This window comes from Ahaetulla prasina, chromosome 1, assembly GCF_028640845.1.
Source record: "Ahaetulla prasina isolate Xishuangbanna chromosome 1, ASM2864084v1, whole genome shotgun sequence".
NCBI lineage: Eukaryota > Metazoa > Chordata > Lepidosauria > Squamata > Colubridae > Ahaetulla > Ahaetulla prasina.
The window spans coordinates 256,178,853-256,191,281 of NC_080539.1; the positions used below are offsets into that span (position 1 = coordinate 256,178,853).

Consider the following 12,429-nt stretch of genomic DNA (forward strand, 5'->3'; position numbering starts at 1 on the left):
CTGCTTCTTAAACATAGGGCTAGAGGTTTTTTTTTTGCAAAGAATGTTAAATCATTATTTTAAAAGACAGATTTAATGCTCTTTGAAAAAGTGTTAAAGTCATGCATACAAGTCACCTATGTAGTGATTGGCCAGTGCCTGTAGAAATCAGGCATCCAGTCTCTCCAATAGCACAAGTCAAAGTGCCCAAGGAGGACACTACTGAGTGATCAGAAGGTGGGCTAGGTATAACAGAGTAGTGTGTGGGATGGAGAACTTGAAAAAAACATTACAGAAGAAGGCAGCGCAAATCACTTTCCTAGTGTCATGTCTGTGAAGTCAGCAGTTGAGCTTGACTTGAAGAAGATGTCCCTTTTACTTTTTGATTTAATTTTGAATCATTTTAGAACACTAATCCTATTACCACACATTTTCCCCTTAGCACAACCTCAATATTATTATTTTGGTCAGTGCAGGTTTAGCTTTGTTGCTGATGTATTTGTGTGTCTGTATACAGAGAAAGGCTTTCAATGAAAACATGCCACTGAGCAAATGCCAAATCCATTATCTTCCCCTCAAGTCACAAGTCTTATGCTCAAAAATTATATTTCAGGATATTGAAATGCTGGACCAGCCAACATGTATTACAATTATTGATCCAACTTTTAATGAAGGTGCAAGCAATCATTTGGATGAGGGTGACCCCTTTTCCTTTCCTCTCCTCTCCTTTCCTCCACACCCTCACCCCTTAGGGAGCGCTCTGAAATATGTAAGACTCATGTGACATGTGATGTTAAGAGAATGGTTAGAACTGAAAATTTTGGACCTTCTGGTGACTTGTTTCTCATTTGGAGCAAAAAGGTGAAAATGATTGCTCATACCAGATTTCAGCAGCAGGATCTGGGGATGTTCTGGAGCCATAGCTCAGTGGCCAAATGTTGACCAATCTTGCTATAGCTAAAGAGCAATGACTTGCTCAGTGTAAAAGTGTAAAAATTCCCTATGACTCTTGTGTTAAAGGTCCATTTCTCCTGACTGCCAGGGAGGGAGTTACCCCATTTTCTGGCTTACCCACACAACGTACACCATTAGCTGTTTCGGTCATAGAGAATCCCAGAGGGCACACTCTTGCCACCTCCTGGCAGCCCCCATGGTTGCAGGTGAGGTCACAGCCATACTCCCCACAGGCTCCAGGCAGGTCTGTTAAAAAACAAGATGGGACAGTTTCACAGAGAGATTTCGATTAAGGGAAATCTGTAAGGTAATAAGAATGCAATGACTGTGAGAAGGGACGAGGCAAAGGAAAGTGTTATGTATTCTTGTCTGTACCTTTAAATATTTGAGCGGGAAATCAGCACGTTGCTGATTGGACGAAGCCACCAGTAGAACTGTATAAAAGGAGAGGTTTTTCCCCCAGCCTGCTGCTGGGTTCACCATATATTAAAGAGCTGTTGTCACTACCCTGGTCTCCAGCCTCGTTACTTCCAGAACTTAACCCTGGCGACGAGGGTGGGATTTCGAGGCTAAGGAGAACCAGAACCGAGCTGAAGCACGATAGACCCGAACCCAGCAAACACAGGGCAGAAAAACGGAGATGGCCAGTTACACTCCGCCCGCACCGTTTGACCCGGCTAAAGAGAAATGGGGAACGTATATGACCCGTTTCGAAAGCTTTCTAGAAGCCAACGAACTGCAAGGAGTTCCAGATAACCGCAAAAGGGCTTATTTCTTAAGCCACTGTGGTCCGGAGGTCATTGATATCGCGGAAGCCCTGGCAGAGCCAACGCCGTTACAATCGGTGTCGTGGCCAACTCTACAGACTTTATTAAAGAACCACTTCGCACCAACGCCGTCCAAATACGTGCGGCGGTTTGAATTTGGAGAGCGAAGGCAGATGGAGGGCGAATCCATAGGTGACTACATGGCCGCCCTCAGGAAAGCGTCCAAGGACTGCGGATACCGCGACCTAGACGAGGTGCTCCTCGAGCAACTCATCCGAGGGGTCCGAGACATCCGTTTGCGGCGGCTGCTAGCAAAGAGCAACCTAACGCTGGCCAACGCTCTGGACGAAGCCAGAGCACATGAAATGTCCACCCAAGCGGCGGAGACACTGCAAAAGCCGGTCCCACCAAAGGCGAGCGCGAAGCCAACCCCAGTGCACCAGGAGGAGGTTCAGACCGAATCCGACGGTGAAGATGAGGAAGGGGTCTGCCGAACCGAGAAACGCGACAAAGGGGACCGAGACGAATGCGGAAGCTGCGGGGGTCAACACCAGCGCCAACGCTGCAAGTTTAAGGACGCGACATGTCGGCGGTGTGGGAAGAAAGGGCACCTAGCTCAAGTTTGTCGAGCGGCCCAACCTTCCCGCCGAAAATTCAAATCGGCCAATCAGAGCGCGGAATCGGCAAGGCGACCCGCGATTGGCTCAAACAAAAAAGGCGCGGATTCAAACCAAACAACTGTGGTCATAGGCCGCGCCTCGACCCGAGTGGAGAAGAAGATCTTCACCAAACCAAAAATAGAGGGAGTACGGTGCCGGCTCGAAGTAGACACGGGATCAGCGATCACCATCATGTCCTGGGACACTTTGGCGAAGTCACTGCCGTCAGTCGCGAAGCGCCACCTGCAAGCACAACGGCTACGAGTCCACGACTACCAAGGGAATCGCATCCCTGTTCGAGGGACCACCTCCGTCCGAGTCGAGTACGGACCACACAAGAAGACCCTGCCCATCACGATCGTCGAAGGGACCCTGCCCAGTCTGTTGGGACTAGACTGGTTTCGTGCCCTGGGCATGGGAGTGACTGGCATCTACAGAAGTGACTGTAACCTGAAAGACATTCTCTTTAACGAGTTCGAAGATGTCTTCAAGGACTGCCTGGGCAAGTACAAGGGGACCCCTATTTCCTTCAACTTAGACCCCCAGGTAGCTCCCATTAGGCTTAAGGCGAGGAGAGTCCCTTTTGCCCTAAAACCAAAAATCGATAAGGAGCTAGATAAGCTCATAAATCAGGGGATTTTGGTGCCAGTCGATCACGCAAAGTGGGAGACGCCAATCGTCACCCCGATAAAACCAGACGGGTCAATTAGAATTTGCGCTGACTACAAGGCGACGCTAACAAAGCCTTACAGAAAAGCGCTTACCGGTTCCGTGGTGCAACACTTGCTGCACTCTTTGGGGCAAGGGCAAGTCTTTGCAAAGTTAGACTTGGCCCAAGCCTACCAACAACTGCCCAGACGCCCGCACAGCCAAGCCCAAACGATTGTAACGCACAGGGGGCCTTCAAGTGCACCCGATTGCAATTTGGGGTGAGTGTGGCACCAGGGCTGTTCCAAAACCTAATGGAACGACTTCTGCAAGGGCTCCCAGGGTAGTTCCTACTGATGATGTCTTGATTTCAGGGAGAACCTAGAGGAATTGGGGAGCGTTAAGAAAGGTTCTGGGCATTTTCCGGACAGCCGGATTAAAAGTCAAGGTAAACAAATGCCAGATAGGGGTCGAATCCGTCGAGTTCTTGGGCTACCGAATAGACAAGAAAGGAATTCACCCCACTGAGAGCAAGGTCAAGGCAATCAGAAAGGCTCCAGCGCCCAAAAACAAAACAGAGCTGCAGGCATTCCTGGGCTAGTGAATTTTACGCGGTCTTTTAAAGAACAAAGCGACTGCTGAACCGCTGCATAGGCTCTTAGGAAAAATACTGTTTGGTCTTGGGGAAAGTCGGAAAATAGGGCTTTGAAGCAGTAAAGAACCTGCTCTCAAGTGATAGCCTGCTCATCCAATATCACAACTCATTACCCCTAGTGCTGGTTTGCGATGCCTCCCTTATGGGGTGGGGCTGTACTCAGCCATAGACTTCCAAACGGCACAGAAGCCCCTATAGCTTTTACTCTAGAACGATGTCCTCCCCAGAGAGGAACTACAGCCAATTAGATAAAGAAGCACTAGCCATTGTGTCAGGGGTTAAAAATTCCACGAATATGTTTTGGGCGGATTTTGAAATCGTGACTGACCACAGACCGCTACTAGGGATACTGGCTGGCGATCGCCCAACGCCTGTGGCACTTTCGCCACGCTTGACCCGATGGACTATTTTCTTAGCCGCTTATTCGCACAAGCTGCAGCATCGACCAGGAAAAGAAGTGGGCATGCAGACGCTTAAGCAGATGCCCACTACCAGGGCGATCAAGACCCCACCCGGGACGCCCATCCTGCTTATTGACTCTTGACTCTGGCCCAGTCACATCTAAGGAAGTGGCTCGGCATCATACCGACATTATGTTAAGGACTGTACCGGTTGGGTACAAGAGGGTACTCGCCGCGTTAACGCTTTAAGGAATTTGTTAAAAACGGGATGAGCTCTCGGCTCAAGGGGTGCCTGTTATGGGGTGATCGTGTGGTAATCCCAGATAAATTAAGGGAAAGGTACTGGACCTCCTCCACGAGGGCCACCCAGGGATCGTAAGGATGAAGGGGTTAGCTAGAAGCTATGTGTGGTGGCCACTCATGGACTCAGAGATTGCTGAGAGGGTAGGGAAATGCCAGGCTTGCCAAGAGTCCAGACCCCTACCCCAACGGCCCCAGTCAGGAATGGGAAAACCCCAAGGGCCCTGGTCAAGAATCCACATTGATTTTGCTGGCCCTTTCCATGGCCAAACTTTCCTAGTGGTTGTCGATGCATTCTCTAAATGGTTGGAGATCATACTCATGAAATCCACCACGGCCGAGGCAGTAATCGCAGCCCTGCGCCACCTATTCGCAACTCACGGGTTGCCGGACACTCTGGTGTCCGACAACGGGCCGCACCACGGCAGCCCAGTTTGAAGAATACCTGGCAGAGGAGGGCATCCGACATGCCCTCTCTGCGCCTTTCCACCCCGCGCCGAATGGCCTTGCAGAGCGTTCCGTCCGGAGCGCTAAGGAGGCATTGTCCAGGCTCAAGCCAGGTGACTGGCAAACAAAGATAGACTTTTCTGGCCGCTCAGCACAGAACCCCAAGCACTGCTACAGGCAGAAGCCCAGCCGAATTACTGATGGGACGGAAACCCGTGCCCACTTGACTGCTTGAGTCCCCATTACACACCAGAGGGTTACAAGGGGAAATAGAAAAACAAGGGAATTGGACATAGGCGATCGAGTGTGGGCCCGAACTATGGGGACGGCCCAAGTTGGCTCGCAGGGCAAATAATAAAACAACCGCCCAAAGTCATACTTGGTCGAATTACAAGACAACCGAGTATGGAGGCGCCACATAGATCAGATAAGGAAACGAATAACTGAACAAATTAAGCCACAGGAAACAAATTATGACCCTCCTTATTTGAACCCACAGCTGACAATGACCCGGGAGGCGCAAGACTTAGCTGAGGTCCCGGAGGTCCAGCGACGCCATCAGGTTCCCGAGGGAAACGACAGGAAAATTCAAAGTAATCCAGGCCGGATGGCCAAGAAAAGAATCTGTAATAATCCAGGGCCCGATGGCCTAGAGAAAGAGCTGGGAGGAGAAAACAGACCCTCCGAACAGCTCAAAACACCACCCAGAACTGAACCGCGCAGGTCTGAAAGAACTAGGAGACGCCCAGGTTATTTGCGTGACTACGTCGAAAAATAACATGTAAATAAAATGTAAATAGAGGCAAAGTGTTTTCTGGGAGGGGAGGAGTGTTATGTATTCTTGTCTGTACCTTTAAATATTTGGGCGGGAAATCAGCACGTTGCTGATTGGACGAAGCCACCAGTAGAACTGTATAAAAGGAGAGGTTTTTCCCCCAGCCTGCTGCTGGGTTCACCATATATTAAAGAGCTGTTGTCACTACCCTGGTCTCCAGCCTCGTTACTTCCAGAACTTAACAGAAAGCATCCCCAGTTTTACTGCTTGCATGAACAGAAATGTCTATTCCAGCATCTTCAGGACAAAAAGGGCTGCAAAACCTGGAATGACTAGAATGGTAGCAAGGAAGGTTTTGACAGAAGTTAATGTTTGTAGCTCAAGGTTGAACTATGGGCTCCTTGGTGCTCTCTAAGCTTTGTTGTTTTCTGGCAGACATTTCATTACCAAACTAAGTAACATCATCTGTGATGATGATGATGCACTAATTGACAATGTTACCTAGTTTGGTAATGAAATATCTGGAGGGGAAAAAACCAAACTCAAAGATCACCAAGGAGCCCACAAAGAGGATTTTCTGTTATCCTTTTGCTGATATCCTTTGTTCCTCTGTAGTTTTGCAGCCAAGAACTGGCAGTCCTGGAAAAGATCTTATGGAAAAGGCTTGATGCACTGGCAGAGCCCACAGAAAGGAGAAACCCAGAAGCCCACGAGCTCCAACATTATTTTCATTCAGTTGTTCTTGGGTCTGCTTTTAGTGAAAACAACAAGCACTATTTGGCTGTTACACTATTAAGATAGATTATCAAAACAAAAGAAAGCAATACACATCCCAGAATCAACACCAACTCGATGATCACTCAATGGTGAACAATAGAAAAATCCCCACTGTAAGGAAATGCAAAATAGTCTATGGCTTTCCAGGGATGATTTACATATATTGTCATATTAAAGGATGAATGAAACCGGATCACTGACATTAAGCATTGAAAATGGAAAAGATGGAAATTTGATTCTAAGAATATATGTCTTGCTGGGATCATTATAGCACTGGTTCTAGTCTAGGAATATCTGGCCATCCACAAGTTTATGAATTGTGGTTCCCATAATCAAAGAATCAATTTCATGATTTCAGTTATAATGAGTTTAGTTTTTTAGTCTTTAAATTCGATTTAAATGCACTGATGTTATTGGTACATTTCATATATTTTACTTTCCTAAATACAGAAAGGCAAGATATAAACTTAAAAGTTATAGCAACTTTTATTACAATAAGATATAATCACAATATTAACCAATAAAATCAAGTACGCCCACAATTATTAATCATTTAACTAAGATTGATGATGACTGTAGCCTAACAGTATCTGGACAGGCACCCATTTTTCCCTCCTGTCTAAAGTGTCCAAGAGGCCATATGAGCCATATACTGAGGTGTAGAAGAAGTACAGGATCCTTGGTAGACCTACACCATGGCAAGCTAGATACATGTTCCTGCACATATAGAGCAGAACTTTTTCCCAGTCATTTTGTACTACAGATGATCTCATCCTATCTCAGAAAACTGTTCCCCATTTCCCAGTTTTTTCACTTCTGTCATCTTTGAGTTTGCCTAATATAGTTCTCCCTTTAGAGAGCTACAGTATAATGATGGAGTAATTGCATCACAGGGTGTTTTTGGCTTTGTTATTATGGAAAAATAACTAAGATATAGAATGATATAAAAAGTTTGCAATCCACTCCATATACTCTCTGTTATAGCTCCCAAATTTTAAAATACATCCTAAAGCCACAAATTGATCATCTCCTTGTGGTACCAGGCAAACCCTTCATAAGAATCATGCATCCTACAGTAAACAGTACTGCATTTTCGGAAATGCAGCTTACCTTGACAGGTGATACCCTGCCTTCCATCCCGGCAAGCACAGACATTGGGAGCTATGCAGAAGCCACTGCCACAGCCAAACGAACACAGTGCTAGGAGAAGAACCAAGAAAACATCAGTTGATTTGGCAAGAAGTATGTTTGTGTGTGTGTGTGTGTGTGTGTGTAGAAATGCAGACAGAATGGCTGTGGTAAGGGATGCTGGTAGATATAGGTCAGCAATATCTGGAGGACTGTAGTTTTCTAGCTCTAAAATAAGCAACACTTCATCAAAAGTAGGTAAGACTATCCATAGAGTAATTGTAAAATTAGAGTTCCCAGATGAGTTGGAAGAAGATAATGCCCTAAAAGCAAATCTATAAGTTGAGCTTCAGTGCTAAGTACTTTACTGGAGTGCAATCATCTATAGCATGGTGGGAGCATTGGTCCTACTTGTCTCATAAAGGGCAGCTCTGCTGATCACTGTTCATATCAGTTGCAGGACTATCTGTTGCTGTTGTTCTCTGGCTGCCTTCCTTTGAAACCCTTTGTGTGTTCTCTTAAGATTATGATAACCCTTGCAGCAAAACGTTAATGAGCATCAATTTGCTAATAAGGATTAAAAGTAATAATAATGTAGCGCTGGCTGATTTTGCCACAGGTTCTAGAAACTTACGCAGTGTGCATTGTCCACTCCCTGGAGATGGTATCCATCCAGGACAGCATCCACTTCCAAAACCAGAAAGACAAATATGAGGTCCAATGCGACGCCTACAATGGAAGAGGCAGTTTGAGATCCAACCTCCCTCCCTCCCTCCCTCCCTCCCTGCCTTCCTTCCTTCTCTTTCCCCCTTTTTGTTTGTACATAGTAATTGAGCATTAGGTATGCAGAAAGAGATTTAAATACTGTGGATAAAGTGGAAACTGCAATCTGATTTGCAACTGTTTAAGCCAGCCACAGAGCTTCTCTAGCGGGCCACACAGTGCTGGCACAAAGCAAAACATAACAGCATGTTGGACTAAAAATATAATTGAGGCTGTGTTCAAGACTCTACAAAACTATTTGGATGAAAGGTACAGTGGATCAAATTACATAGAGAAACCATTTTTTTCTTGGCAGGAAGGAACACAGACTTGCAGAAGTTATCAATTTAATAGTTTGTAGTAGCTAGATTTGGTGGCTGTCCAAAACATTTTGGAGAACAAAAGATAATATCCTATCCAGCCTAGTCAGAGGACCACAGCAGCCAAAGCCAGACAAGTGATTTTTACACAAGAGGGATAACATTGTAAGCATCTCTCTTCATCCTTAGTAGTAAGATCTTAAGTAATTAAGAAATTAAACTTCAACCCTGCACGCCAGCCTCACCCTTCTTACTCTGGTTGTTGTGCAAGTGTCTACTCTCCAGGACGATAGAGGATGAGGACAGGGAAAGAAAAGAAAATCTGGGGGAACAAATAAATCGCTCTTTCAGCAAGCACCCCATCTCATCATTTCCTGACTGCATTTGCAGCTTATAGAACTATGCGGTGGGGGGGGGCATATATAGGAAAGCAGCTGCTCTTTTGATTAATGTGAAAGGGGCTGAATGTAAGGCGTTATGGTGCTTGGCTTCAGAGAGAGTAGGAGAAATTCCAAGAGGGAGATAAGGCAGGAATTCTCACCAATACAAAATTTCTTGCCCTGCAGCACCAGAATAAATGCTACAAACTGTCTTCATTGAGTTCCCTCTGGAGTAAGAGCTAAGATGGAAGTTAATCTGTTCAATGTTGAAGAGTTGGGGGAGACTGGCAGCATCGTGGAGACTGGGGCATGTGTTTTTTATTGACCTGGCATGGCTGCTGTTGGGCTGGCATGAGTCCAACAAATGGAGACAGAACAGGGGAGAAGACGCTCATTTTCTAGCCTTGAAGTGCAGCTGCACTGTCGGGCAAGATGATGAGCTGACCTGGCTGCCAGCCAGGGCTATTATAGGGAAGTGTTGAGACAGCAGTCTTATTGGTTCAGGCTACTATATAGGTATTGTAGATTAGAGCTGGGGAGGGGGGAACCCCATCTCCTCAATTGCTTGGGTACTGCTGCCAGTCTGACCCAAAGTTGGGAAGAAAGCTTCCTGAAGAGGAAAGAAAGAGGGGGGAAAGGGCTGCAAAACAGAGTGGCTGGAGAGAAAAGGTGGAGAGTGAAGACAAAGGAATGTGAGGAGCAGTTGTCAATTTCCAGTAGGGGGATGGAGAAGAAAAGTCTACAGGAGGCTTTCGTGGAAGAAAGGAAGGGAAATGATAACATGCTCATATATGACCCAAGACAGTAAGAAGGGAGGAAAGAGGCAACTGTATTCACAAAGTCCTGGGGGGTGAATTAGTCAGAAGACCCTGAAGAGATTCCCCAGTGGAAGGGAAGGTGATCAGTGCTAAGCATACTAGCAATAAATCCAGCACATTTCTTCCCCCTCCCCCACCCCTGCTTGTTTTTGTGCCAATTGCTATCTTTATAATACACCTCCAGCTCTAAAAGAATTAAGTTACACTGTGACAAGTGTGACAAGTGTGACAGGGACACTGAGGTGTTGGTGCATAAGATGTGCCAGAGAACAGAGAAGTCACTCAATGACTCCTAATGGTTATTTTGCTCATTGCACAGACTCAGTTGGACTATCTTCATGCATAGAATAGTGATGCAACTATTCCCTGCCCTGGGTTCAGCTTGCTCATGTACTATAGAAAAGTGCCCTGGTGGGCTTGCAGGATAAGGTTCTCTTCTCACACAAAAGAAAACGGAGCACCCACCTTACAAATTGCATGAATAAAATGAGACAAGACTGTTGACACAAAAGAGGGCTTGGAGTATGCAAGGAAGAAAAGGCAGACACATGGCATGGATAATCGGAGCAGAAGTTCTCCCTTAGACTAAAATATAATAACTAATCATCATCGCTAACATGAACAGAAGCACATCCATGGAAATAAGCTGCCCATTGCCACAGATGCACAGAAACATGGAGTGAGCTAGCATCCTGAAATCAGGGCGTTCAGTGAAGGAAACACACCATCGCCCCCTCCATCTTGCTCCCAAACACAGTCCCCCAGTGGTGTAGCCAACTTTTTTTTTTTTGTCCTTTTGAAAAACTGGTTTAACTGGACTGGTTTAACTTTGGATAGCACAAGGCTCAACAGCTTGGTCACTTCCAGAACTCTGCCAAGCTGGAGAGGGCATGGCCGACAGAGACACCAAGTAGTAAATAGGAAGGAAGGAAGGAAGGAAGGGCCAATTCCCGCTTCCCCAAGCAAGCGACACAGTCTCCCAGCATGCACACCAACGCTGCCCCAGAAGGCACCGACTCCCTCCGGCGCCTCCTCCTCCTCCTCCTCCCTCAGCACTCGCCGTCGAAAGCGGTGGAAGCGCTCACTGCCCAGCTCGTGTGGCGTGCGGGGAGGGATGGCGAGGAGGCGTCGTTGTCTCATTCTCCAGTCAGCCTCAGGGGGATTCAGCGGCGGGGGTTGGGGCGGGGAGGAGGGAGAGAAGTGTAGCTCTACTACGACAAGGGCTTGTCCCCGTTTGGTGGACGGATATTGGCGGCGGCCAGGGCAGCGGAGGGGGTACCTCTCTACGGCGAAGTTGGCAAGCTTCCTTCGTCCCGTGTAGACTCTCCCCTGAGCGCCATGAAGGAGCACAGCCACCCAAGCAGCCTGGAAGAGGAGCCCGGCCAACATGACAGCGTCTCCCAGTCCGCAGAGATGCTTTGCTCCCTCCGAAGCCTCTTTCCCTGCCCTCCCCGTCCCTCCCCGCCCCTTTCCCCGCAGGCCCCCTACAGCATGGCTTGAACTGTCTGGACTCTTCCCACCAAAAGAGGCGGCCGGGGGCGCTTTCAGGGCAGAGGAGGGGAGCGAGGATCAGCGCAGGCGAGCTAGGGGCAGCGGCGGCAGCAGCGGCGTGGGGAGAAAGCTCCTCCCCACGAGCAGGCTCAGATTGCGGCGGGGCTCCCCAGCCGGGTGTTCCGAGGGGGGGGGGGAAGCATTGCCTGTGTGTGCGAGGGCGTGCGTGCGTGCGTGTGTACAAAAGGGTACTCGCTTCGCCCCACCCTCCGGGGGGGGGGAGGCGGGGAGGAAAGAAACCGGGGAGGCCCCTTCAAAACATAGCAGCTTTGTTGCTGCACTAAGAAGACTCCCCCACCCCCATTTTTTTTTTAGGAGTCTCCCTTTTCCACATCTGGCATGTGGAATGTCCCCCTCCTCCCCTTTCCCCTCCCTGGGCTGCTATTCCCGTCTGGACCGAGGAGGAGCCGCGGCAGATAAAAGCTTCCAAGCGGCTCCGAGGGGGATGAGGACCCGAGGCGCATCCGATGTGAATAACAGACTAGGCTGCTGCCTCTTGCAATACATTGGGGGCCGTGTTCCAGAGAGAAGCTGCAAAGCTGGGGCCGGAAGGGGGGAAGGGGAAAAGCGGGGAGAGAGAAAAAGCAGAAACCAACAAAACAAAACATAACCAAAATCGTTTCAGTTGCCCAGCTGTTGTTTCGGATTTTTCACTGGTGAAAAAAAAACAAAAAACAGGTGTTCCTTCAGGAGGTTAACAAAACCGCGTTCTGAAATACCAGCAGTCCATGTTAAGCAGGGTTTGCATAAGCTTGGTTTATTGAATAACCGATGCTTTTCTTATCCTTATACACTAAACCATTAAACCTGGTTTACGAATAGAATAGAATAGAATAGAATAGAATAGAATAGAATAGAATAGAATAGAATAGAATAGAATAGAATATAAATTTTTTATTGGCCAAGTGTGATTGGACACACAAGGAATTTGTCTTGGTGCATATGCTCTCAGTGTACATAAAAGAAAAGGTACCTTCATCAAGGTACAACACTTACAGCACAATTGATGGTCAATATATCAATATAAATCATAAGGATTGCCAGCAACAAAGTTACAGTCATACAGTCATAAGTGGAAAGAGATTAATGATGGGAACGATGAGAAGAT

At 47.4% G+C, this 12,429-nt stretch overlaps 1 protein-coding gene across 1 annotated transcript in view; it reads right to left on the reverse strand.

Annotated features, from left to right (window-relative positions):
- The window catches only part of VWCE (von Willebrand factor C and EGF domains), a 44,647-nt gene extending 33,426 nt beyond the window's left edge, over positions 1-11,221 (reverse strand). Inside the window, exons 1-4 of the mRNA XM_058158283.1 lie at positions 11,050-11,221; positions 8,125-8,219; positions 7,473-7,562; positions 1,051-1,179 (exon numbers count right to left, since the gene is read on the reverse strand). Coding sequence (XP_058014266.1) covers positions 1,051-1,179; positions 7,473-7,562; positions 8,125-8,219; positions 11,050-11,159 — 424 coding nt within the window. The 5' untranslated portion in view covers positions 11,160-11,221. The remainder of the gene's footprint in view (positions 1-1,050; positions 1,180-7,472; positions 7,563-8,124; positions 8,220-11,049) is intronic.
- Between the last annotated feature and the right edge of the window lie 1,208 nt (positions 11,222-12,429).